Raw genomic sequence first — 26,588 nt, 5'->3', positions numbered from 1 at the left:
CACCACCCAGCAACTCCACTTCCAGGTACACACTCAAGAGAAATGGACAATTAGGTCCCGATAATAACCTGTACACAAATGTCCACAGAAGCCTTACTCGTAACAGCCGAAGATGCAAGCGACTCGTATGTCCGTCGGCTGAAGAACGGATACACGAAATATGGTCTGTGCACACAGTGGAAGATTATTCGGCCACAGAAAGGAACGACATCCTGACACAAGCTACATCACGGATGAACCTAGAAGACGATACGATAAGAGAAGCCAGACACAAAAGGCCGTTCACATGAAGTGGCCAGAATACACAAATCCACAGACACAGGGCACAGATTTGGGCGGGGGATGAAAACGTTTTCACACATTATTGTGACGGGTGTTGCACAACTCAGTAAAAAACAAAAAACAAAAAGCCTAAAATCACCGAACTATGCGCTTTTTTTTTAACATTTATCTATTTTCAAGAGAGCGAGAGCACATAAGCACACGCGTGCACACAGGAGGGACAGAGAGAGGCGGACAGAGGATCTGAAGCAGGCTCTGTGCTGACAGCAGAGAGCCCGATGCAGGGCCTGAACTCGTGAACTGTGAGATCGCGACTTGAGTTAGAGTTGGACACTTAACCAACTGCGCCACCCAGGCATCCCTGAATTGTACGCTTCAAATGTGTGAACTTTATAGTATGTATTTCACATCGCGATAAAAATGTTAAAACAAACCCGTGGCATTAGAAGTCAGAACAGCAGTTACCCTTGGGAGGCGGTGTGATCGGAACGGACCCAAGGGAGCTCTCAGGATCCTGGTAATGCTGTCTCTGATCTTGGCGCAGGTTACATGGGCATGTTCACTTCATATATGTAAGTGGATCCACACAGTTCAAACCTGTGTAGTTCAAGGGTCAACTTGGTCCTGGCATTATATTACACCAAGGCAGAAACAAACAAACAACAGCAAAAATAAAGAAAGCTTCGGGCAATGGACTATTGTTATTTTAGTACCAAGACTATTCCATTAGTAGATAAGGAAATCTGCACATGAAAAGCCAATGTGCAGCAAAAGACCATGACAGAAGCCAAGTCTCACAACTGGCCTGCGTTACAAGAAAGAACAGGGTGGGCCACCAGACCGCAAAGAGCCTCCCTGCATAACAGCAGGGAGAAATACCCGAGGATATTGTCTTTAGACTAGCATTTTCCAAACTGAGTTCCACAAAACACTAGTACCTCTCAAATCCTAATGGATATTCCATAAAAGAAGGTTTCATGAGCAATGAAAGTTAGGAACTGCGGGGTTAAATAAGGAGAACCATGTTTGACTGCAGGATTCCTTGAATACGTGGGGAGTCTCCAGGGTAAGGAAGGGCAGTGGGGAGGGGAGGTCGGGTGCATAACCAGGTTTGTGTCCAAAGCATGCCAGTTAACACCCCCAAGGCTGCTCAAGATCCCCAAACTGAAGATCTGTAAACTAAGTTATTAGAATTCCTTTTGTCCAAGTCTTCCTTGAACAAAAAAAAACGAACTGATCTAGCTCCCAGCAAGGCAGGATTTCAAAACCATTCTGCCAGTTTTTACAGTTCTTCCCACTGCCCTTCTAACAGAAGTTGGCTAAAGAAAGAGGACAGGGGCACCTGGCTGGCTCAGTCAGTAGAGCATGTGACTCTTGACCTTAGGGTTGTGAGTTCGAGCCCCACATTGGGTGTGGAGCCTACTTTAAAAAAAAAAAAAAAAGACAGGGGACTGTCCCCAGTGGAGTCTTCAGGACAGAGGTGTCAGATTCCTCCCAACAAAAAACAGAAGCTGTAACTTGCTGGACAGCCACAGCTTAACTAAACCCCAGAGCCCCTCTGAAACAGGGACCTGCCCACGAAGTCCTGGAACCAGACAAAAAAGTATCTCCTGAGAAGCTGTTCAAAGCAAACTGACCCAAATACAGACCCTGTAAGCTTATACCTCTACTGTGTCCAAGTTTGGAACTTTATATAAACAATTTGACAAATCTCTTGAGGAGCCTCCAAACTTTGTGGTAAAATTCAACCAGTCTGATCCTTTCATTGAGTAATACGTCCTTCTGCCTGCAGGAAGAGCCCATCCTGACCTACCTAACCCCACTTTTACCAGTCAAGGAACAGGTGCTGCTTAAGAACACAAATCTTTCTCTTAGACAGACTAGGCCATAACGCCCATAAATTTCCCTACAAGGAAACACAGTCTATTATTGGGCAGAAAAGAGTTCACATGGCAGGCCTAAAATTACTCTCCTCAGAAAGGTCTGCTTGCCCTGCAGAGCAAAGGAAACAATCAACAAAATGAAAAGGCAATGTACAGAACGGGTTGAAGATACTTGCAAATGACATATCCAATAACGGGTTAACATCCAAAATATATAAAGGACTTTTAAAATTCAATACCCAAAACACAAATAATTCAATTTAAAAATGGGCAGAAGACGGGTGCCTGGGTGGCTCAGTTGGCTAAGCATCTGACTCTTGATTTCGGCTCAGGTCATCTCACCATTTGTGAGTGGGAGCCCCGCATCCAGCTCTGTGCTGACAGTGTGGGGCCTGCCTGGGAATCTCTGTCTACCTCTCTTTGCCCCTCCCTGCCTTTCTCTTTCTTAAAAATAAATAAATATTTTAAAAAGTAAAAACAAAAATGGGCAGAAGACATGAACAGACACTTTGCCAAAGAAGACATCCAGATGGCCAACAGACACATGAAAAGATGCTCATCATCGTTCATCACCAGGGAAATACCAAATCAAAGCCACAATGAGACCTCACTTTACACCTGGCAGAATGGTTAAACTCAACAACACAAGAAACGACAGGTGTTGGAGACGTGGAGAAAAAGGAACCCTCCTGCACTGTGGGTGAGAAGGCAAACTGGTATAGCCACTCTAGAAAACAGTGTGGAGGTTCCTCAAAAAGTTAAAAATAGAGCTACCCTACGATCCAGCAATCACACTATTGAGTGTTCACCCAAAGAATACAAAAACACAAATTTAAAAGGAGGGGCGCCTGGGTGGCTCAGTTGGCTAAGCGTCCGACTCTTGATTTCAGCTCAGGTCATGATCTCATGGCTTTGCACTGTGTACCCTGCTTGGGATACTGTGTCTTCCTCTCTGCCTCTCTTCTGATCTCTCTCTCTCTCTCTCAAAAATAAACATTTAATAAATAAATAAATAAATAAATAAAAGGATACATGCACCCCTATGCTTACAGCAGCATGATTTACCATAGCCAAGATATGGAAGCGGCCCAAGTGTCCACGGATTGATGAATTTAGGATAAAGAAGAGGTGATATATACATGTAACAGAATATTATTCAGCCATAAGACAGAATGAAATGTTATCATTTGCAACAATGTGGATGGAGCTAGAGAATATAATGCTAAGTGAAATAAGTCAGAGATAGATAAATACCACATGATTTCACTCATATGTGGAATTTAAGAAACAAATGAACAAAAGGAAAAGAGAGAAAGACAAACCAAGAAACAGACTCTTCTCTATAGAGAACAAATTGATGGTTATCAGAGGGGAGGTGGGTGCCGGGGAATGGGTAAAACGGAACGGGGATTCAGGAGTGCACCTGTGATGAGCACAGGTGATGTATGGAAGTGTTGAATCACCATATTGTACACCTGAAACTGATATCACACTTAACTAACCGGACTTAAAAACTTAAAGAAAAAAAAAGAGAAAGGTCTGCTTGTAAGGCTGGCCCTTGGCTGCCATCTGGGAACCTGGATTTCGGGAGGGTTCCGGCATTCTCTAAACGATGAGTGGCTCACTGTGCCTCGACTGTTCATGAACTTGGTTTATGCTGAATCTGCTTTCCTTCTGGGAGTCTGGAATTTTGTTATGTGCTGGGAAGAGGATGCCTACATTATCAGCTCCCAGTAAAAACCCTAGGTCTCTAATGAGCTTCCTTGATAGAAAATGTTTCACATCTGTTGTCACGACGTGCTGCTGGAGGATTAAGCGAGTTCTGTGTGACTCCACCGGGAGAGGACTCTTGGAAGCTTGTGCCTTGTTTCCTCTAGACTTTGCCGCATGCCCCTCTTTCCTTTGTCAATCTTGCTCTATAGCCTCCCGTTGCAGTAAATCACAGCCATGAGTAAAACTAGATCGTGAGTCCCGTGAGTCCTCCTAGCAAATCACAGAACCTAAGGGTGGTCTTGGGAACCCCCTGCCCCAATGCCATTTATGCCACACTTCGGCCTAAATGAGTTAAACATCCCTGGCAGTATGATTAAATCATTGTGGGTGTCAACGAAGACTTATTAGCACCAGCCATGCACTGCAGACACAAAGATCGATAAGACATGATCCCTCACCTTGTGGACTTACAGTACGCCCCCATGTCCCTAATTTTGAGGCCTTTTCTTTTAGAAAAGAGAGGGAGAGAGGAAGAGCCACCCCCACATTTAGATAATATTAAAGGTCAGATTAGTAAGTACATGTGCATAATATTGACTACATAGTACTTTTTTTTTTTTTAATTTTTTTTTTAACATTTATTTATTTTTGAGACAGAGAGAGACAGAGCATGAACGGGGGGAGGGTCAGAGAGAGAGAGGGAGACACAGAATCTGAAACAGGCTCCAGGCTCTGAGCAGTCAGCACAGAGCCCGACGCAGGGCTGGAACCCACGGACAGTGAGATCGTGACCTGAGCCGAAGTCAGACGCTTAACCGACTGAGCCACCCAGGCGCCCCAAGTACGTAGTACTTTAGATTCTGATCTCCCAGGACCCACCTGGAGGGCCTCAAAGCAAATGTCTTTCCCTCCTTCTGTGTGCACCCTGTCCTCTCTTCCAGAACAACTCATGTTCCACTTTGCACCTTCTCCCAGGAAGGCCATAGACTCCTTAAAGGCAAGGTCTACAATCTATTCTCTTTGTGCCCTACACATACTCAACAAATGAACAGAGACAATGCCTGTTCATATGCCTCTTAATCTATTATTTCTAGAGTCCCCTGCACATACTCTGCAGGGGGAACTTCACTGACCAGCGAATCACAAAATTACTACTATTGGCTAGCTGGCAACCAATCCTTTTCTATCCACCTCCATCTTTAAATGCCAGGTATCTGCAATCACACTGAGAGAGACCCGATGTCCCTTAGGTTACCTCCTTTCCCAAGTCAGACCATCCGTATACATGCACCAGTGAGATTAAAAAGATAAGGATAAGGTGGCCGGAAGGCTCCTTCAACTACCTTCTAAAAGTTTCACAGTCCTCAAATAAGCTGTCTTTTACAATATGTTTCTCCCAACCACATGCCAAGAAATGATGCGTAAGGTAAATTCAGCCTTACCCACAACCAGGTCCCAGAAAACGTAAAAAACAAACAAAAGCAAGCTAGGTGATCGTAGCTAACGTTGTTGTGCACTGACCATATGGCAAGCACCGCTTTTAAAAAAATAAACTTTTAACCTCAGAGTAATTTTAGATTTATGGAAAAATTGTAAAGATGATAAAGAGAATTCCCATATTCCACATGTCCAGTTTCCCTATAATTAACATCTTACATTTGGCACAATTAATAAACCCATATTGATACATTATGATTAACTAAAGGTCATGCTTTATTCAGATTTCCTTAGCTTTTACCCCATATCCTCTTTCTGTCCAGGATCCCATCTAGGACAGCACTTTACATCAGTTGTATCTCCTCAGACCCCTGGTGGCTCTGACAGTTCCTCAGGCTTTTCTTGTCTTGTGACATCGACAGTTTTGAAGAGTACTGGTCAGGTATTTTGTAACATGACCTTCCACTGGAATTTGCTGTTTTCTTCTGATTAGACTTGGGTTATGCGTTTGGGGAAGAAGATCGAAGTGCTGTGGTGCCATTTGAGCACATCAATCTGGGGCCCATGCTATCAACACGGCTAGTCACTGGTGATGTTGACCCGGATCACCAGGCCGGGGTCGTGTCTGTCGGTTACTCCACGGCAAAGTGACTTTCTCCCCACCCCCTCTGTACTGTGCTCTTTGGGAAAAGTCACCACGAGATCCTACACTTTGAGTGAGAAATAACGCTCCCCTCCTTGAGGGTGGAGCGCCCACATAAGTCATTTGGAACTCTTCCACATGGGAGCTTGTCTACTGTCATTTACTTAGGTAATACTTGATATCAGTATGGACCCACAAACACTTATTTTATACTTTGGGAGAATCCAATACTATTTATTGTGTTGCTCAAGATGCTCCAGCTTTGACCACCGGGTGCCCACTCAGCTGGTTCCTGTGTCCCTTTGACACGCCCCCATCAACAAAGGATCTGTTTGTTTTTGAGTATTTTCTTACTTTCTGGTACTACGGAATCTTGCGTGCTCCCTGTCTCGGTCCTAGGACTAGCCATTTCTCCAAGAAGCCTCGATGCCTTTTACAGAATGCTATTTATTCATATTTATTGAACACCAAATCTGAGCACAAGGCGCCAGACACCATTTTACACTAAATCATCTCAACAGTCCCACCCAATAGGGTACCCCATTAGCCCTATCTTACAAATGAGGTCAAGCAGCCTGCCCAAAGTCACATCAGTAAGCGGTAGGGCAGGGCTTCCAACCCAGGGAGTCTGACTCCAGAAGCCCTTTCCTGACCACACTGCCCCTGCTGTCTCCCATGAGCAGAACACTATCACAAGGTGCCGACGAAGTCACTCCGATGCACCTATAAGAGCACTGACCTTGGCAAGAGATCATTTTCAGAATAACTGGCTTGGCTAACAAGGTCCGTGAGAAAGGCAGAGTCTGGGAGCCCCGGTGCCAATGATATAGGGACACAGTCTTGGTGTGAGGGGCAGCGAAAGCACGAACTCCAGCTGTGAGTGCCATAACCCTCACGACCACCGAGCACCGTCTGGTAACTTTCAAATTTCCGATACAGTCAGGCCATCAGGCAATCTGGTCACTCAGTATTCCCTGGTGTCACCTACACTGAGCGGTAGCTTCGTGCCTTTTACAACGTTAGATGCTTGTTTTACAAAGTGGGAATAACTAGGTTTTTTTTCTTTTTTTTTTTTTTTTCTGTTTTAAGTTTGAGAGAGAAAGCATTGCGCGCACAAGCAGGGGAGGGGCAGAGAGACAAGGAATCCCAGGCAGGCTGCGTGTTCCACGCTGAGCCCAACTCGGGGCTTGAGCTCATGACCTTGAGATCATGACCTGAGCTGAAATCAAGAGCTGGCCGCTCAACCGACTGAGCCACCCAGGTGCCCCAACAACTAGCTCTTAAGACCTGTTCAAGCACATCCACCAGAATGGCTAAAATTGAAAAGGCTGGAAGTGCCAAGTGCCACATGAAGATGGGGACTCAACAGATCTCTCATATGCGGATAATGGGGATGAAAAATGGTATGGGCATCTCTCTCCCTCTGTCTCTCTTCCCCGCTCGTGCTCGCTCGCTCTCTCTCTCTCAGAAAGAAAGAAAGAAAAAGCAAGCAAGCAAGAATTTGTGGGGCACCTGGGCGGCTCAGTTGGTTGAGCGTCGGACTCTTGGTTTCAGCTCAGGTCATAGATCGCGGTTTCATGGGTTTGAGCCCCACGTTGGGCTCTGCGCACCGACCACGCAGAGACTGCTCAGGATTCTCCCTCTCTCTGCCCCTCGTCCGCTCATGCTCTGTCTCTCTCAAAAATAAATAAACTTAAAAAAAAAAAATGCATCTGTGTATTTACCAGCCCTCCAGCAGGGGAGGGACTTTCACACAGAAGTTCAATGAACTGACAAAGAAGGAAGATATAGAGGTGAACCTAGCCACATGTTGTAACACGTTTACATCAAAAACTTAACAAAATGTAAAGGCAAACCGTGATCTGAGAAAATACGTGCAACAAATATGAGAATAGCTAATATATTTAATTGTAAAGACAAGTTACAAAAAAATACTAGTATCTTTCAAAGAAAATGGGCAAAAGAGCATAAGATGATTCACTTAAAAGATAAAAGTGGCTCGGGGTACCTGGGTGGCTCAGTGGGTTAAGAGTCCAACTTCGGCTCAGGTCATGATCTCGCGGTTCCTGAGTTTGAGCCCAGAGTCGGTCCCTGTGCTGACAGCTCAGAGACTGGAGCCTGCTTCAGATTCTGTGTCTCCCTCTCTCTCTCTGCCCCTCCCCTTCTCTCTCTCTCAAAAATAAGCATACATTTAAAAAATTTTTAATTAAAAAAAAAAGGATAAAAGTAGCCAGTAGGGAAAACTATTGACACTTAGAGGAAAACAAAAAGAGCTGCCTTTTTTATTTTTTTTTTTTTGAAAGAGAGAGAGTGAGCGAGCGAGCAAGCAAGCAAGCAGGGGAGGGGCAGAGGGAGAGAGAAAGAGAATCTCAAGCAGGCTCCACGCGCAGTGCAGAGCCCGACGCAGGGCTCGACCTCACACCCTGGGATCATGACCTGAGCCGAAATCAAGAGTCGGACGTCCAACCGACTGAACTCCCCAGGAGCCCGCCCCCCCTTTTTCAATAAGAGACTGTTCCATCTGTCAAACTGGCAGAGGTGCGCAGCATGTGTATTCCACACTGGGGACAAGGCTGTGGTGGGGCAGTGGCCATGTGACGGCACAACTAACGGGGAAGGGAATGCGAACAGCAAGACCACCGAGAACATCTGCTACCTTGCCCAGAGATGACAGGCTTCCTGGGCAAAGGGTGTGTGACAGACTCTCACTTTCCGAGGAATCATTCTGTATGTGTGAATATCCTGCAGTAAACAGAAATTACTTAAGTTGGAAAAAGATATTAGAGAGAAAAGAGCCCATATCCTTTGGCTCAGCAATTCCACTTCCAGATTCTACCCCAAGGTACCAACAGAGACACAAAATTTATAGACAGAGATGTTCTTCATGGTGCCACACCAGTAAGAATGCTAAAAACTTAAAAATCTAATATCAAGGAATGATCTAATAATACTTTCAGCCACAAGCTGAAATGATGCTTTTGGGTTGCCTGGGTGGCTCAGTCAGCTAAGCATTTGACTCTGGCTCAGGTGATGATCTCTCAGGTCATGAGTTCGAGCCCCACGTCTGGCTCTGTGCTGACCCCCTCAGAGCCTGGAGCCTGCTTCTGATTCTGTCTCCCTCTCTCTCTGCCCCTCCCCCGCTCATGCGCGCACGCTCTCTCTCTCTCTCTCTCTCTCTCTCTCTCTCAAAAATAACCATTAAAAAAAATGATGCTTTCAAATAACATTTAATGATATAGGGAAATGTTCAGGCATAATTTAATGTTAAGTGAAAAAAGGATGGTAACCATATCATGCAAATAACACATACATGCAAGAAAAAGAATGGATATAAATATGTAAAATATTTTAAAGCACCTGTGTCTGGGTGGGATCAGTGATGACTTTAATTCTCCTCGTTATTCTTTTCTATATTTTTCAATGTTCACAGTGAATATATATTTCTTTAAGTGTGGACGGGCATGGGCATTCTCAAGAACTTTCAGAAATCAGGGAACTCGGCTAACCGCCGAAAGAAACTCGAGCTCAAAATGAACTGTCTTGAGACTACAATAGCAGTTTAAAGGGAGGCAGACGGGAAGCTTCCGGGAGGGAGGAAAACCAGTTACTTTCACAGTCGGGCTGTGGCCTGAGGTATTCGATTTGAGAAGGGAAGGGAAGTTTTACACAATAAATTCCAGTTTGTATTTCATCACAGACAGGTTAAATAGACTTACTTAAAACAAAACAGAACAAAACAAAACCAGTCAACTGTTTGCTTGAAAGTGGCTTAAGCACAAACTCGGAACATGTGCCAACATCCCAAGCCGGCTCCAGCCCATCACGACGAGCAGGTGATAAGCAGAATCCAGGCTCCGGAGATGGCCATGGTGGATAAAAGGTCACTTATTTCCCCCACGACCCCTTCAATAGAAGGGCTGGGTGTAAATCAAGAATGAAACGCAGAGGAGAGAAAAAAGAGAAACACCTTTATGGAAAAAAACAAAAACAAAAACCTAGCAAACGTATCTTCCTATTCTCTCCAGCAGGATCTGGCATATTTTCACAGGCCTTTAATTTAGACGAGGGACATTAAGAATACACAAAGTCCAACACCGGGCTGTGCTAGGAAAAAAAACAAAAAAACCAAAAAATCCTGCCCCACATTAAGGGGAATAGACAAAATAAACAGTCACCAAAAAACCCCCAAAACCACCCAGCCTCAAGGACAAAGAGGAATTACCTGATATAGCTGCCTGAAAGGGTAGAAAGAGGAAGGTAGATGAGGCTGTTGGCATTAAGATTCTATTCATTTTTATTAAACCAAGTCTTGTTTGTTTAAGTGGAATTTAAGCCTATTTAACGCATGAAAGTGGAGGTCAAATTCACTTTTTGTGAAAAGGGACACTTATCATGCTCAAATCCAAACATTTGTATTTTAAGCACTGCTTCTAAAGATCTTAATCAAGGCAGGTGATAGGCATCAGCTATGGGGCGTCGCCAGTGGAGGGATGAAAAGAATTGGGGAAGGTTAATTACGGAGCACAACTCTCAACTAGAGTTGGAAGGAAGGGGATTCAGCTTCTAATTTCCACTCTCTTTGACAGATTAAGTAACTCAAACCAAATTACTAAAACAAGGTCAGGAATCAAGGAAGAGGGCTGTACCCAATTAATTACTTGGTGTAGTAAAGAAAACCGTGACCTGAATTACCGAACATCACGAAAACACAAAAGGACATAAAATTATTCATAAACCCATAAACATTTTTCACTCAAATTGCAGCCTTTAACCCAGTAAGCCGACTGCTAGGAATGTATGCCACTGGTAAACATGAAGAATTACAAACAAAACAAAACAAAACAAACTATGTTCAAACATCGTCATTGAAGAATCATCCTAGAAAGCTACACTGAGACATATTTACTACAATCCCATATAGTGTGAGGCATCTGTTTAAGAGACACACACATATTCACACATACATATACAGATACATACATCTATGTATGTACACCTATGTATCTGTATATGTACACACACACAATATGCAAAGATTTATGGAAGTACATCTGGGGCAATGTTAACCAGGACTGACTCTGTCAAGCAGAGGAGGGTCCCAAGACTAACTTCAAACCTTTCACTGTTTCGGTGTATCACAAAGCCAGTGTTACTTTTACTTAATTTTGTTTTAATTTAAAGAGAAAAAATAAATAAAAAGTGGCTAGTTGATGCATCTATTTATAAAAACAGAAGGTGAGAGGCGCACTAGAAAGGGAGAGTGACACAAGAGTATTTGAGGTTTCCTGCGACTTTGGTTCTATAAAAATACATTTATGAGGGACACGAAGCTGAAGCGTCTGCAATAACAACAGATAATTTAAAAAATTCTCTGTGATCTAATAGGAAAATGGTGACTGCCTTCAGAACACATAGGGTTTTTTCTCCTTTTATAGGTATGTTTTGAATAATCCATTGAAACGTTCAGACAGTAAAAAAAAAAATGGGCACTTGCACTAGGTTAGATAACAGTAAATTTCTTCCAAGTAAGGATCTGTCATTCTTTCCCCTTCTACACCCCTGCTTTCATCCACCGGGAAAGCAAGTAAGAACTCACTTATAATTATCACTTACCAGACACTATGCTGTGAGCTTTACACAGCCGATCTCATTTAATCTTTGAAACGACCCTATAAAATAGGTATTCTTATGCCAAACAGGCACAAACAGGTTTATACTAACCAGGCTAGATGGAGTGTGGAGGAGCGCCTGGTTGGCTCAGTGGGTGGAGTGCACGACTCTTGATCTCCGGGTCGTGAACTCAAGCCCCACGTGGGGTGTAGAGATTAAAATGAAAGTCTTCTAGGGGCGCCTGGGTGGCTCAGTCGGTTGAGCGTCTGACTTCAGCTCAGGTCACGATCTCACGGCCCGTGAGTTCGAGCCCCGCGTCGGGCTCTGGGCTGATGGCTCAGAGCCTGGAGCCTGCTTCTAATTCTGTGTCTCCCTCTCTCTCTGCCCCTCCCCCGTTCATGCTCTGTCTCTCTCTGTCCCAAAAATAAATAACGTTAAAAAAAAAAATTAAAAAAAAAAAAATGAAAGTCTTCTACATCAATCAATCTATCCATCTAAGTGTGGAGGATTTTATTTTCGAAAGGTGGGAGCTTCTAGACAGCGCATGCCACAAGCTCGTCTTAGTACGTACCTATGCCACTCCTCCATCAAGCGGTGCGATCTACGTTGTCTACGCTCAACTCTGGGGGATGCGGAGGGGACGCTATGACATTCCCGAGGTCAGAGAAGGTCACGCTGCTCCCACCTCGCACCCTAGGGACACTGATCCTCAGAACCCAAGTGCCACCCCGCGAGGAAGGTCAAGGCACGTGGAGGCAGTAGCCTTCCAGCTGACAGGCCACGCGAAGGTCCCAGGGGACAGCCAGCGTCAGCCGCCAGACACGTGAGTGGCAAACTTCGGAGAGGACTCCAGCCCCAGCCACAATCCAGCTGCGACTGCAGGAGGGGATCCAAGTGAGGCCTGCCTAGCTGAGCCCAGGCCACCCACAGGACCACGAGAGATGAGTTTGTTGGTATCGCCAGCCACCAAGTTGGGGTGATTTGTCAGGAAGCAATCAATAACCAGAATAATGAAGAAAGAAAGGTCAGTGACCTGCAGGAGACCGCCATGTCTGCCTGGCTCTAAAGCCCATGCTCATAACAACTTTCCTGTGTTACTCCCTGCTCCCTACAACTGCACATGATGCAAAACAATAAGAAGGCCACCTTCACAGAATGCTCAATAATACATCCCTAAACACGTGGGCCTTGCCTAGAAAACGAGGTAGAAAATACACGTAGAAAACCATAAAATGAAGACCAACATGATGACCTAGCGTTCCTGGCCCCACTCTGACCCCAGGCTAGGAGTCCAATTTCACCATTACTCACTTTTCCTATTCATTCTACTTCCATGACTCTGTCTCTGTGACTTCCTGTTCTGGAATATTTTTTCTCCATCGTTAAATATTTGTCAAGCATTGAATTGATCAGGATGTACACCCACGTGACAATAGGTTTCACCAGTACTCAGACTGGATTTTAAAGTAGAAGAATAAAGATGTAACACTAAACCAACTAATTGAACACTACCAACATGGCCATTTAAAAGAACATATCAAATAACTACCTACACTAAAAACCCACTACACTAAAAAAAAAAAAAAAAAAAAAAAAAAAAAGACAACAAAAAACAAACACCCAAAGGTTTAAAGGACATTTAAAAAATGCAAGTATTTACATACATAAAATGTTTATATGAGGGGCGCCTGCGTGGCTCAGTCAGTTAAGCATCAAACTCCTGATTTCAGCCCAGGTCATGATCTCACAGTTTGTGAGTTCAAGCCCTGTGTCGGGCTCTGCACTGACGGTGCGAAGCTTGCTTGGGATTCTCTCCTTCCTTCTCTTTCTCTGCCGGTGCTCGCTCTCTCTCTCTCTCAAAAATAAATAAACTTTAAAAAATAAATAAATAAAATGTTTTATGTATAACATGTGTTATTTATTGTTAAAGTATACAGTATATAATGCCAGCATTAACGTTTAAAAGGGGGGATAGGGGCACCTGGCTGGCTCAGTCAGTAGGGCCTGTGACTCAGGGTTGTAAGTTCTCAGGGTTGTAAGTTCAAGCCCCACGTTGGGTATAGAGACTACTTTAAAATAAAATCTTGGTGCACCTGGGTGTCTCAGTCGGTTAAGTGTCTGACCCCGGCTCAGGTCATGAGATCACAGCTTGCTTCGTGAGTTTGAGCCCCGCATCAGGCTCTCTGCTGTCAGCACAGAGCCCGCTTTGGATCATCTGTCCCCCTTTCCCACTTGTGTGCGTGCTCGCTCTCTCTCAAAATAAATAACTTTGAAAAAAATAAATTCTTATTAAAAATAAGTAAAAGGGGGGGATGGACACATTTACATAGGCTGATACAGATTACATCACATATACAGATACACATTTATATAAACAGACATAGACATAACTGAAACTGTAAGAGTGGTAGCCTCTAGCACAGGAGCAGGAGAGGTCTAAGAGGCAAAAGTGAATAAACGGAATGATCAAATGATCACAGCTAACTTCAACAAAACTGGAGACACGCTGACAGAGACACAACCTCACCTCTGATGTATTTTTGACCAAAATATTTAAGCGAAAGCTAATCATGAGGAAACAATCAGATAAATCCAAATTGAAGGACGTTCTGCAAAATCCATGGCCTGAATTCTTAAAAAAATGCCATGAAAGACACAGAAGGCAGAACAGTCTGCCAGTTTAAAGGAGGCCAAAGAGATATGACAACAAAATGCGATTTGTGCTTTTTGACTGGATGCCAGAAAAAATAAAAACACCTATAATGGGTGTTATTGGGATAACTGGGAAAATTTGAAATATAGGCTGCATATTGGATAAGAGTACTATATATATCAAGATGTTGTTTGTACTGTGATTATGTAAAATGTCACTGTTCTTAGTAGATACCTGCTGAATTATTAGTGGTGAAAAGGACTGGTGTGCACTAACTCAAAACGCTCAGCGAAATAAACACTACATAATTTAGAGTGTGCAAGTAAGCAGGCACACAAAAGGCAAAATGGTGCATTTAGGTGAAAGATTTATAAACAATGAATTCTTCTTGCAACTTTCACACAGATTCAAAATTCTGACAGTAAATAGTTGGGAAGGAAAAAAGGAAAAAAATATGTGTATATGAGTCCACACTATAAGTAAAAATGCAAATAAAACCTTTTGTAGGCCTTGTGTTCTAACTACAGCTTTGGGCACATTAATGAAAAAGAAAAACCTGTAAACAATAGCCCAAAAGAAAATAAGAATGTCTTGTAAAGTATGAACGGGGTAAATTATTTTAAATATCTTTGTTTCACAATTTATGCCATAATCAATTACCAACGGACACTTAGGGTACAATGCAAATTTCACATTGCAAGTATACGTAATTAAATCTTTTCACAGCAAAGGAGGTCCGAATTTTTCCATACCTCTAGCAGAAATACACATCTGTACAGTAATGTGTAAAAAAAAAAAAAAAAAAAAAAAAAAGCCCATCCAGGTTGGTTGCAGTTCAGTTACTCATAATCCACAAATCCAAGCATAGGTAAAAATTTTACCGTTACATTTTCTAGGACGACCACTTCATTTCCCAACTTCCCAGTAACACTTTCACCAAAAGGTTGTTTCAAAATCCCTATAAAAATAGTTCCAATAAAAACACTACTGTTTGACCCCAAAAATAAAATAGCCCATCTTTCCTCTCATTTTTCCCTAAACCGATGTCATTAAAGGGCAGAAAGCCACACAGTAACCGCTCACTACCTTACTGCCGAATGTTCAAGAATCCCAGCTTCAGTCCAGCGTGCAACAACAACAAAAGCTTCAAAACTTGTTACATAACCTCCACACCAAAATATGCCTGGGAGGTCTGGGGCTGGGGGGGGGGGGGGGGGGGGCGCTCTGAGACCCCCCCGCCCCCAAGCCCGCCTCGAACCCCCGGGGGCGCCGGCTTCTGACAGCCCAGGGAAGTTCGGGGTCCCCACACGCTGCGCCTTCCCGGCCTGCCGAGTGGACCCACCACCCTGGTGACCAGACCCTGCCCCTTCGTACCCTCCCAACCCCCCGACCCCCGCCGTTCGCCCTCGCGTCCCCGCCCCTCCCCGGCCCCGCTCACTCTTCATCCTGGATGCGGAAGCCGACGACAAGCCCTTGCCGACACTGGACGGAGAAGAAAGGGGCAGAAAGGGAGGCCCCCTGGCTTCCACTCCTGTGAGGCAGGGTCCCGAACCAGTACCTCCGCGCTGGCTCCTCGACAGAGAGCGTTAGGATCCGGCCGCCATGTTGTATCGCTGTCACCCTAGCAACCATCAGGCCCCGGACGCCCCGAGGCCGCCTCCCGCGCGTGCGCAAAACACCATCTCCGCATCTGTCGGTCCAAAGTGTACGCGTGCGCAGTGCGGCCCGCCTCCTTAGTCTGGTTGCTAAGCAACCTCCCTCGCCGCTTTTGGTAAGCAATTCTCCGCCTCTGAGTGTAGGCGACCTTCCGGGATCGCTATTCCCAGCCTGCCTGAGAATTTAGCCATGTGATACCTATTGCTGGAACTGAGCTGGGGACGCGCTAAATAACTCTCAGTTGATAACTGTTCCTTGCCGTCTCATCCTGCGTTTGATCATCTCCTATCTAGTCTGGAACACAGAGGTTCATTTGTAAGTTTTTCTTTTTAATTCAGCAAGCGTTAATTGAGCCCAGGGTACTGTTGCAGGCTTTGGGACTATAAAGGAGGGCAGTGTGGACAGGGTCCCTGACTTCCTGACACTTATATTGCAGTGTAAAGTTGAAGGAATGAATATGTGAATAAACTCTGTGCAAATAGGGTGACTTGATAACCAAAAGGTGACTAGCCCTCCGGAAACTCACAGTGCGCTAAAAATAACAACTGTATGTACCGGTGTAGCGTTTTATGAAGCTCATTGTCATGTATTTGCTTTTTTCATCCCCACAACTACTCCCTTAGGTCAGGTATTCCTATTTTTTCCAATTACTTTTTGAAATTAAAGAAGTAAATCGTGTCCTTTGGGGGGGGGAATCAAAATACAGAAATATATCAAGTAAAATTTGAAATAATCCCTTCGAAGCATTTACATCCTTCTCACTCCCCATCCTCCCCAGAATTAACCACTGGCAACAGTTGAGTGGCATCTTTTGGGAATTTCTGTGCATGAATTTGAACAGACTTTCCCCACAATTGAAAATCATGGGTATCCTTCTATAATTTGCTTTTATTTCCCCCACTTAATAAACCGTAGTCATCTTTTAATATTAGGACATGGAGAGCTCCCCTGTGCTTTTTTAACTGATGCATAATATTCCACAGTATGGATATACTCTCATTTTTTAACCATTTCCCTATTTATGTTTCTTATTTTTACTATTACGAACAATACTTCAGAAAATACCCTTGTGTGTATCTTTGAGCACACATATGACTGTTTCTGTTGGGGTTGATAGGTCATAAGGCATCGATAATTTAATTGTGGACTGATGTGAAATAATTCTCCAAAAATACTGTGCCAACACAGAAAGATCTATACCTGAATTCCCCCCCCCCCCCCCCCACACACACACTTGCATGGACACAGGACGTCTACAAAGATTAAGAAGCCATTCGTCTCTTCCCCTTTGCTACCATTGCTGGAACCGCAGCAGGCGAGCTTTGGCCTGCCGACTGCAACCAAAATGAAGTTCAATCCGTTTGTGACTTCTGACCGGAGCAAGAACCATACCCGGCATTTCAGTGCACCTTCCCACATTCGCAGGAAATTTATGTCTTCCCCTCTTTCCAAAGAGCTGAGACAGAAGTACTACGTTGGATCCATGCCCATCCGGAAGGATGATGAAGTACAGGTTGGGTGAGGACACGACAAAGGTCAGCAAATTGGCAAAGTCGTCCAGGCTTACAGGAAGAAATTCATGTCATCTACACTGAACGAGTACAGCGAGAGAAGGCAAATGGCACGACTGTCCACGTGGGCATCCACCCAGCGAGGTGGTCATCACTAGACTGAAACTGGACAAAGACCCAAAAATACCCTTGAATGCAAAGCCACGTCTCACCAGGTTGGGAAGGAAAGGGGCAAATATAAGGAAGAAACAATCAAAAAGACAGGAACAAAGTAATCTTATATACGACATTTAATAAAAACTGTTATGGGGTGCCTGGGTGGCTCAGTCGGTTAAGCCTCCGACTTTGGCTGAGGTCATGATCTCACAGTTTGTGCGTTCAAGCCCTGCATTGGGCTCTGTGCTGACAGCTCAGAGCCTGGAGCCTGCTTCGGATTCTGTGTCCCCCTGTCTCTCTGCCCCTCCCCAACTCGTGCTCTCTCTCTGTCTCTCAAGAATAAATAAACGTTAAAAAAAAGTTACAATGGAAAAAAAAAAGCCACTCAGGAAAAGATCAAAACATAACAACGTGCAATTTTTAACTTCTTTATGGTTCCCAATCCTTTTCTGCTGTCCTCCCCTGAGGACGTAATCTCTTCTCCATTGGCTGGCAGCTTTCTCCTCTCTAAGCCACTGCACATGAGCCCCGAATGCTTCCACTGTTGGCCTAGGCCACTTTCACCTGTCCCCTGCCCTCTGGATCCCACCTCAGCAGGGGGCAAACCACCTGCCCGGGTGCACTCTACCCTCAATATTCTCTTCCTCCCCGTCCCGCAAGACACCTCAGTTTCCTGCACACCCCTCCTCCTTTTTCTACCCACCTTACCTTTTGCCGGTTCCAGCCTCCTTCCAGCCCTAGGCTGACCAAGTCTCTATAGGTGCCTGTCATTTATAAGATAAATCCACATTTCTCACCCCATACACAATCTCCCCCCACCTGAAATCTTCAGGCTCACACCTTTGCCCATCCTATCTTCCTTTCACGTCTTTGGGCCTGAATTCATTTTGGTTTAGAAAGTTATTTCTTCTTCCTCAAATAACGTCTTAAATATACTTGACATATATTTAATTAACAAAATTATAATTTACATTAATATATTATTATTAGTCCTGTCTTTCAAACACTGCTGCAGTGATCAGCCCTGTAAATACATAATTTCCTATATGTCCATGTGTACCCAGAGGAGAAATTCCTAAAGTGGAGCTTTGGAGTCAAGGGCATCTACTCTGAAATCTTTAACTTCTTTTTAAAAAGCTGAGTCAAGTTCACATGACATCGAATTAACTACTTTAAAGTGTGACATTTTAGTACATTCACGGTGTTGTGCAACCATCACCTCTATCTAGTTCGGAAATAGCCTCATCACCCCAGAAGGAAGCCCTGCTCCCATTAAGCAGCCACATGATGCTAAGTGAAAGAAGCCACACACTAAAATCCACGTGTGTATTGTATGATTCCATTTATCGGAAATGTCCAGAATAGGCAAATCCCGTAGAGACAGAAAGTAGATTAGTGGTTGCCCAAGGGCTGGGGGAGGGAGAGGAGAAGGACTGCTCATGGAGACAGGGTTTCTTTCTGTCATGATGACAATGTTCTGGAATTCGATTGTGGTGATGGTTGCACAACTTTTGTACATATTAAATGGTTAAGAATGATAGGTGGGGGCACCTGGGTGCTTCGGTCAGTTGAGCATCGGACTCTTGATCTCAGGTCAGCTCGTGATCTCACGGTTTGTGTGGCTGAGCCTCACCTTGGGCTCTGTGCTGATGTCGAGGGGATTCTCGATTCTGCTTGGGATTCTCTGTGTCTGCCCCTCCCCTGCTCATGCTCTCTCTGTCTCTCTCAAATAAATACACTTTAAAAAAAGAATGATATGTGAATTTTATCTCAAAATAAATTGAAAAAACCACAAAGGTGCTTATTGCTGGTGCTGCTGTTAATGGTGCTATCTTTGTTAGCTCTGAAAACCCACATCTAATTCCTGTAGACCACTGGGATTTGATCTCTCCCTGTCTCCTTGTGGCCCTTCCCTTTATCTTGGGACTTTGTCACATTTATCTTTCTGTCTCTTTCATACGCTTCTTTTTTTTCTTTTTAATGTTTATTTTTTTCAGAGAGAGAACCTGCAAGCAGGGGAGGGGCAAAGAGAGGGAGGCACAGAATCCGAAGCAGGCTCCAGACTTTGAGCTGTCAGCACAGAACCCGACCAAGGGCTTGAACCCACAGCCTGGGAGATCATGACCTGAGCCAAAGGCAGACACTTAACCAGCTGAGCCACCCAGGCGCCCCTCTTTTCATATGCTTCTTCTGCCCCTTAGATTCTAAGCTCCTTGGGCCGCCCACCTTTTATCTTCCTTGCAGGCAAAGGATGTTACTGGATAGTCACTGAGTTCCTGTTAAATAGATGAACAGGTGAATGCATTTTGGCAGGTGAGCCCCAGCCCTATTGTTTCTGATTGCCATGGCTGTGGGATCTTCTGCTCATTTTCATCATGGACAAGTGGCTCTGGGTAGTGACACTGTAAAGACCAGTGTGCTTACCCAGGCAAGCAGGGGTGGCTGGACTTCAACCCTCACCAGCTGGTCCAGCCCACCACCCTGGTATGCGGCCTGCACCTGGTGTGTGAACGCCCGGGAGAGGAGGGAAAGTGCCTCCAGAATGAAAGATCAAAGGATACAAATGGGGTACCTTAGCAGGAAGTTTACAGAAGGGGGACTTGTGAAAGGTTTTGCCTAGAGCAGTGGTTCTTAAGCTTTAAGCAGCACCCAAAATCACCTGCCTTCAGGTGATTGTGATTTGTTGAACCCAGGTTGCCATGCCCCACTCCCAAAATTTCTCACCTGTAATTCTGGGGTGGGGCTCAATAATTTGCATCTCTAACAGGATCCCAGGTGATGCTGCTGCTGCATCAGTGACCATATTTTGAGAACCACTGGCCTAGATAATTCCTCGCTCTTTTTAAATTCTAAACAGACTAGGAAACGCTACTTCAAAAAAAGCAATTGCTGTGGACCCATGTCTCCCTATTGAAACATCCTCAAACACCACGCCCGGGCGTCAGTCTTCTTGGTTTATGTCTGTGTGGCCTGGTCGCCTGCTTCCCCGGACCACTCGTGCCCTAAATGACAAGGAGAAGAATTGACCGCTAAGAAACAACGGGTCACGAGCCCTTCACCTGTCCAGCACACAGAGACAGCAGCCAGGCTCTACGACATACTCAAAGGATGCTTGCAAAATGGAACCACCCTGTACCTTAGAGCTCCACCTTGGAAACTGCTCGAACACTACCTAATACAGCCACTGGAGCTTTTTGGTTCATTCTAAAACTGTTCCTTGCACAGTTCTGCCCGTATCCCAGAATTAGCTTTTCCCTATTTTCCAATGTCAAGAGATTCAGCCATGAGGCCGTGTTTAAAAGTTATGTGTCCTGGGGCGCCTGGGGGGCTCAGTCGGTTAAGCGTCCGACTATGGCTCAGGTCATGATCTCCCGGTTTGTGGGTTTGAGCCCCACATCAGGCTCTGTGCTGACAGCTCAGAGCCTGGAGCCTGCTTCGGATTCTGTGTCTCCCTCTCTCTGCCACCCCCCCCCACCCGGTGTCTCTCTCTCTCTCTCTCTTTCTTTCTCTCTCAAAAATAAACATTAAGAATTAAAAATTTTTTTAATAAAAGATATGTGTTCTTCTGCTGAGCATCTTAATAAGTGTTCCAACCAGGAAATAGGCAGAAGTTAGAAAAATTAGAGATGATGGAAATTTCAAATGTGTTAACACTGGTAAGGTGGGCAGATGCAAATCCACCTGAAAATATTAGAAATTAGATTCATTTTAGAAAATAATAAATACGTCTCAGAGGAAACGAAGCTAACAGGGATATGAAATAAAGAGCACAAGAATATTGGCCACTCAAATTAATATGAAGAATGGTAACTAACCAAGCACCATAAATAAGGTCACGGTGTCATGTGTGATGTGAACACAAAAATAGATAAACTTCCGACTCAGAGAGTCTATGCACATCTCTGAGAAGAAGGCATTTGGAACAACAGATATCTTATAAAGCTTAAGAAGAGGTTTCCTAAGAGGAGAACAGAAAGAATTAAAATTCAGCCCTTAAAGTCATAGAGAGGAAAATCACACCAGGGAACCCCAGTCCAATCACTGGACCACCGTTTTCTCATTTCTGTAGCATGGGGTTAAAAGTACCCACTCCAAAGGGCGGTTGTGCAGATGAAGTCATATGTCTGTGACACTATACAATACTGCTTGATTTTTGCCCACATGCTCAGTAAATGTTGACTAATCAAAAGGCATCATCCACTGTCACCTGCTGTTACTCCTTCCTTTCTGACAAGGGCGAGCCTGATTTTCAATGATTGTTGAACATCCAGGACAAATTAACCGTTGATGGGGGGGAATTAAGCAGGTAGCCTGATAAGGTTGTAGAAACCCATGTGGCCTGTTGGTGGAGACCCAGAGAGGCCTTTGCCAAAGTCACCCACTCGCCAGTGGCCATCCTGGGCTCAGACCCAAACCTGTAACTTCCAACCCCCTGTGCTTCTACAGCTCCCTTGCATCTAAAAGAGACCTTTTTTAAAGCTTTGCGATTAATGTACATGCTTTAAGAAAGGACATTTTTAAAAAGTCTCTGGAACCAACTGATTTGTTGTAGCAAATTAGAAGCAACATCTGAAAAATCCTTATGTTTGTCTATTTTTCCTTTGTGTTGTCTAACAGTTTTGACATAGTACATATTGTACAATGAAGCATCTTATTCCTGCCTCCCCACCCCACCCCTGCTTGCTTTCTTTTTTTTCCAGAATTGATTGGCAAGAATTCAGCTTCAACATTCAAAGTGTTTTGCTCTGTCCTTGTCTGTGTGCTCCAGGGCTCCAAGTCAAAATAAAAAATATAAAAAGAAGGTTGGAAGACAGTTCAAGGAAATTGTTCAGGAAATAGACAATAGACCTAGGCCTGGACCAAAGAAAAGAGAAGAAAGTTAGAGATTCAACCCCGAAGTTTTGACCTCTGGAGAGTGATGTTCCAGAAAAAGGTAAGAGGAGATTATCAAATCTCCCTTGGAAACATTCTTCCTCTGAAATGTTGCCAAGAATGAAGGGCATGGGGCACCTGGGTGGCTCAGTCGGTTGGGCAGCCGACTTCATCACCTGGTGCTGGTCATGTATGAGTCTGCATTTTCCTAACTCAAAGAATGAAAACTAGGACCTGTTTGTCTTGCAGGAACTCTAAGATGGAGTCCGAATTGGCAGGAGAAATCGAGGAGTCCGCACACACCCGGGGTAGGAGGCGCGCTGGCGGCCGGGTGCTCAGCGGACGCCTAGGTCTCGGGTGCCCCCTACCGTCTGCGTTCAGTCACTGCGTCTCCCCCACCGTGGGCACGCCGGCTCCCTCTGCCCCGGGGGATTGGAGCGCGCCCACTCAGGAAACGAGCCCTCGATTCTGCCCGGCTTGTGTCAGGGCTAGACCTCTAAGGGATGATCTGTCAACTTCGACAAACCTGGATCGACCATCTACTATGTGCCAGTCACTTCTAGGTGCTGCAGGTGCAAAATACAAGTGGCTGCCCTCCTGCGGTCACGAAATTAAGAAAGCTCCGGACGAAATATGAAGCAGGAAAAAGCAGGGAATTCTGAATGCGGGTTGCGATTTTAAATAGGGGGGTCAGGGAAGCCTCGCTGAGTATGTGACATTTACGCATAGACATGAGGACACGAGGGAGAGAGCCCTGGCAGTGTCTGGGGGAAGAGGGTCCAGGAAGAGGGAACAGAAGTGTAGAAGCCCCAGGGCAGGAGCATGGCCTGGTGAGCAAGATCCAGGAAGGAGGGTGATGGGGCTGTGTCAGGGGGCACCGGGAAGGGGAGCAGGTTAGGTCGGGGTCTTTCGGATGGGTGTTATTCTGCGTGTGGGGTTGCCACGTAGGCACAGGATGGGCAGTTAAAGGCGAACTTAAGGTGTTTATGTAGATAAACAACTACATATTGTCTGGGACATACACTAAATTATTTAGGGCTGTTAAATCTGGCAGCCCTAGCAGGGCTGGGCCAGGAGGGGAGGGTTTGAACAGAGAAAGTACTTGGTCTGATATGTTTTAAAATGTGATTTTGCAATTAGCTCATTCATTCATCTATTTATTATTATTATTATTATTTAAGTATAATCTACCCCCCATGCAGGGCTCAAACTCATGACCCCAAGATCAAGAGTCACATGCCCTCCTAACTGAGCCAGCCAGGCGCCCTGACTCCTATTTATTACACTCCTATTATTTCAGAGAGTGTGCTAGGTGCGGGACATTCAGCGACAAGCAAAATGGACAGGGTTGCCGACACTTCACTTTGCCCAGAGCGCTCTACCTGTTTGGGCCTATACTTGCCCATCCTTGACCTTCAGAATGCAGTCAAGTTTCCCAGTCTTCAAAACCCTGCCCCAAACTTCCACCCCTGGCACTGTTTACTTGCCTACACTCAGCGCGATGCCTAAGTGTCTCCACCCATACTAACTTAGCACCTGTCTTTGCTAAACTGTGGGCTTGGTGAGGACAGGATCAGGTCTGCTTGGCTTACAGCTGATTCCCTGTGGTTAGGGCACTGCCAGGCTTAATGAGTAGGTGTTGACTAAACCTGACTCAACACCTCCTTTTAATAACATCTGTTCTGTTAAGATCAGCTAGACTGGGCTTCTGCTGATTGCAACAAGGGACGTTGATGATAATCTGCTTTTTTTTTTTTTTTTTTTTGAGTAACCAGACCAGAGGGACAATGTGAAAAGCTGGGGCTCCCTTCTCCTACTCCCAGAGCACAGGAGGTCAGGGACTCAGAGACCAAAAAGCCCCCCGGGGGACAGTATCTTTTCAGACACTAACCCTTTGGAGTGGGTACTACCCGTTGCCCACCCAGCAACTGCTTCATGATTTAATCATGTGCTAGTTAACAAGAGAGGGCAAAATGAAGACATTTGCCAGACATCAAAAAAAGGGCGGGTGGTGGGTGTGGGGGGAAACAATGGCTTATCCACCTAAGGAAACATTTTAAAAATGACATTTGCAATTGCTTAGGGGTATGATAATGATAGAATATTAAGTACAAAAAAGTAAGATAAAAGATCATATTCTTTTTTAACAAGGTCGAACTGAATGCCAAATATATATTTTTAAATAAGCCTGTGCAGTGAAAAAGGATTGTCAGGAAAGATACCAACCAACGCTGCCTTGTTTTGGGGCCGTGGGGGATTCGGTGGTTCTTTTGTTCTCTATCTGGTTTTCTGCATTCTCTAAGCTTTATTTAGCCACACCAAAGCTCTTGATACACGAAGTTTCCACGCCGGAAGGATTCTCGAGATACATAAAAAAAGCATTGAGTTGCAATGTTTGAAAATCCTACTGCTGAGCCAAGCATCCCATGTATAATTTGCATTCCCCCGTGAAAACCTTCGATTCGTGGTGAGGAGCCACTTTATTCTCTTTAAAGAGGCTCTGTGTTTTCTTGTGGCCAATAGGGATGACAGCGGGAATGACGACAGTTGCAGAGAGAATTGAAGGCTCGAAGTCCGCCGGCGGCCCCGCGCAGGCGTAGAAACCTCATAGATCTGATGGAGGCGCCCGAACGTCAAGTGGCCGGTTAGCTCAGTTGGTTAGAGCGTGGTGCTAATAACGCCAAGGTCGCGGGTTCGATCCCCGTACGGGCCACAAAAAGAAGCTTTTTCTCCGACCCCTCTTTTTACTTCATTTTATTTATTGTTATTATTATTTTTTGTTTGTTTAAACATGCCTTTCCAGGGCTGTGAGCGGCGAGCCGCAGAATCGTTCTGGACTCGGCCCCGAAGTTGGCGCAGGCAGCCACTGGGGAGAAAGGGGCAGGATCCCGCGCAAGTTCGTCCCTCCAAGTCCCCTCCCGCTGTGCGCACCAGCAGCTGTCCTTGGTGTGTTTGTTTGTTTGTTTGTTTGTTTGTTTTTTAGGATGCTCTCAGATGCCGCTGCCAGTTGCTTCCTAATGCAGAGCTTCTGAGGACTGTCGGTGGAGTCCCGGATTTTCATGGTGTTCTTAGAATTGAAAATCCGGGTCTGGACTTAATTCATTCCACAAATGCTTAGGGAGCGCCTTCCTACTGCAGGCCCTTCGCGATTCTAGAAGCAGAACAGAAGACACAAACCCCAACCCCCATGGAGACAATGACCAGCCAACACCTGTCATGTCTTTAGTGAGACACAGTTGTGGAAGCATCTGGAAACCTTCTCTTGCTACTTTCTTCCTTTTCAGAGAGATCTTAGGCTCCATATTTTTTTCCTCTTGGTTCTGCCATTTGCAGCCAGAAGGCAACTGGGTGAATTTCTCACTCGTGGTTCAAGTCTCCGCAAGTATTCAGGCATGTGTGGTTTAACACAAAAGCCAGTTATTTTAGGGCTAATGCCATCTTATATCAGGGTCTAGTAGGAGCTCTAGCCATGTTTGAAAAGTATCCAATGAGAACATCTGCTAAACATTCACTCTTTTTCTCTCATATGTGTTAAGCTCTGGTATAACTCAGTAACAGCCCAAGTCCGTAGACCAGAGTCATAAAGCCCTTGGCACGAGCTCAGTGTGTAGTGAAAGCACTCATTAAATGCCAGCGATGGGACCCTTGTTCTTCCAAAGAGGGAGGAGAACCCGGGGCTCTTGACACTGAGTATAGACCGTTTGGAAGTCACACCTTGGATATCTGTGTTGGGTACCTTGTTAGATGCAGGGACCTGGCAGAAGAGGAGCCAGCTGAGATTGCTGTCCTCAGAGCAGCACACTGTCCCAAACAAGGCTGGAAGGGGTCCAGAATACACCTGTGTGGCATAAAAATTATTTTGAGCAGGAGGCATTTGAACTGAAAAGTCTTACCTGCCTAAAAGTAGAGCCTTGGGGCGCCTGGGTGGCGCAGTCGGTTAAGCGTCCGACTTCAGCCAGGTCACGATCTCGCGGTCCGTGAGTTCGAGCCCCGCGTCGGGCTCTGGGCTGATGGCTCGGAGCCTGGAGCCTGTTTCCGATTCTGTGTCTCCCTCTCTCTGCCCCTCCCCCGTTCATGCTATGTCTCTCTCTGTCCCCAAAAAAAAAAAAAAAAATCTGTCCAAAAAAAAAGTTAAAAGTAGAGCCTTCCCAAAAAATTCAAAAGGATTCATT

At 45.1% G+C, this 26,588-nt stretch overlaps 1 protein-coding gene, 1 long non-coding RNA gene, 1 other non-coding gene and 1 pseudogene across 5 annotated transcripts in view; 3 read left to right on the top strand and 1 right to left on the bottom strand.

Annotated features, from left to right (window-relative positions):
• Positions 1-15,838, bottom strand: part of MOK (MOK protein kinase) — a 60,420-nt gene extending 44,582 nt beyond the window's left edge. Inside the window, exon 1 of the mRNA XM_049612127.1 lies at positions 15,660-15,838. Coding sequence (XP_049468084.1) covers positions 15,660-15,666 — 7 coding nt within the window. The 5' untranslated portion in view covers positions 15,667-15,838. The remainder of the gene's footprint in view (positions 1-15,659) is intronic.
• Positions 15,839-15,849: 11 nt separating this feature from the next.
• LOC125909150 (uncharacterized) lies at positions 15,850-26,323 on the top strand. 3 transcript variants are annotated; one of them, XR_007453553.1, is made up of 4 exons: positions 15,850-16,192; positions 22,313-22,477; positions 24,940-25,060; positions 25,220-26,323. It is a non-coding gene; the product is annotated as an uncharacterized LOC125909150 (long non-coding RNA). The 3 variants fall into 3 exon arrangements; XR_007453555.1 differs by having other exon boundaries at positions 22,666-25,060; XR_007453554.1 differs by having other exon boundaries at positions 22,245-22,477.
• LOC125909148 (60S ribosomal protein L26-like) lies at positions 17,140-17,834 on the top strand (annotated as a pseudogene).
• TRNAI-AAU (transfer RNA isoleucine (anticodon AAU)) lies at positions 25,056-25,129 on the top strand. Its single transcript has one exon. It is a non-coding gene; the product is annotated as a tRNA-Ile (tRNA).
• Positions 26,324-26,588: the final 265 nt, after the last annotated feature.

Source organism: Panthera uncia (genome assembly GCF_023721935.1).
Source record: "Panthera uncia isolate 11264 chromosome B3 unlocalized genomic scaffold, Puncia_PCG_1.0 HiC_scaffold_1, whole genome shotgun sequence".
Taxonomy (NCBI): domain Eukaryota; kingdom Metazoa; phylum Chordata; class Mammalia; order Carnivora; family Felidae; genus Panthera; species Panthera uncia.
The sequence above is the reverse complement of the archived record's forward strand: the minus strand, read 5'-3'. Positions and strand labels throughout refer to the sequence as shown.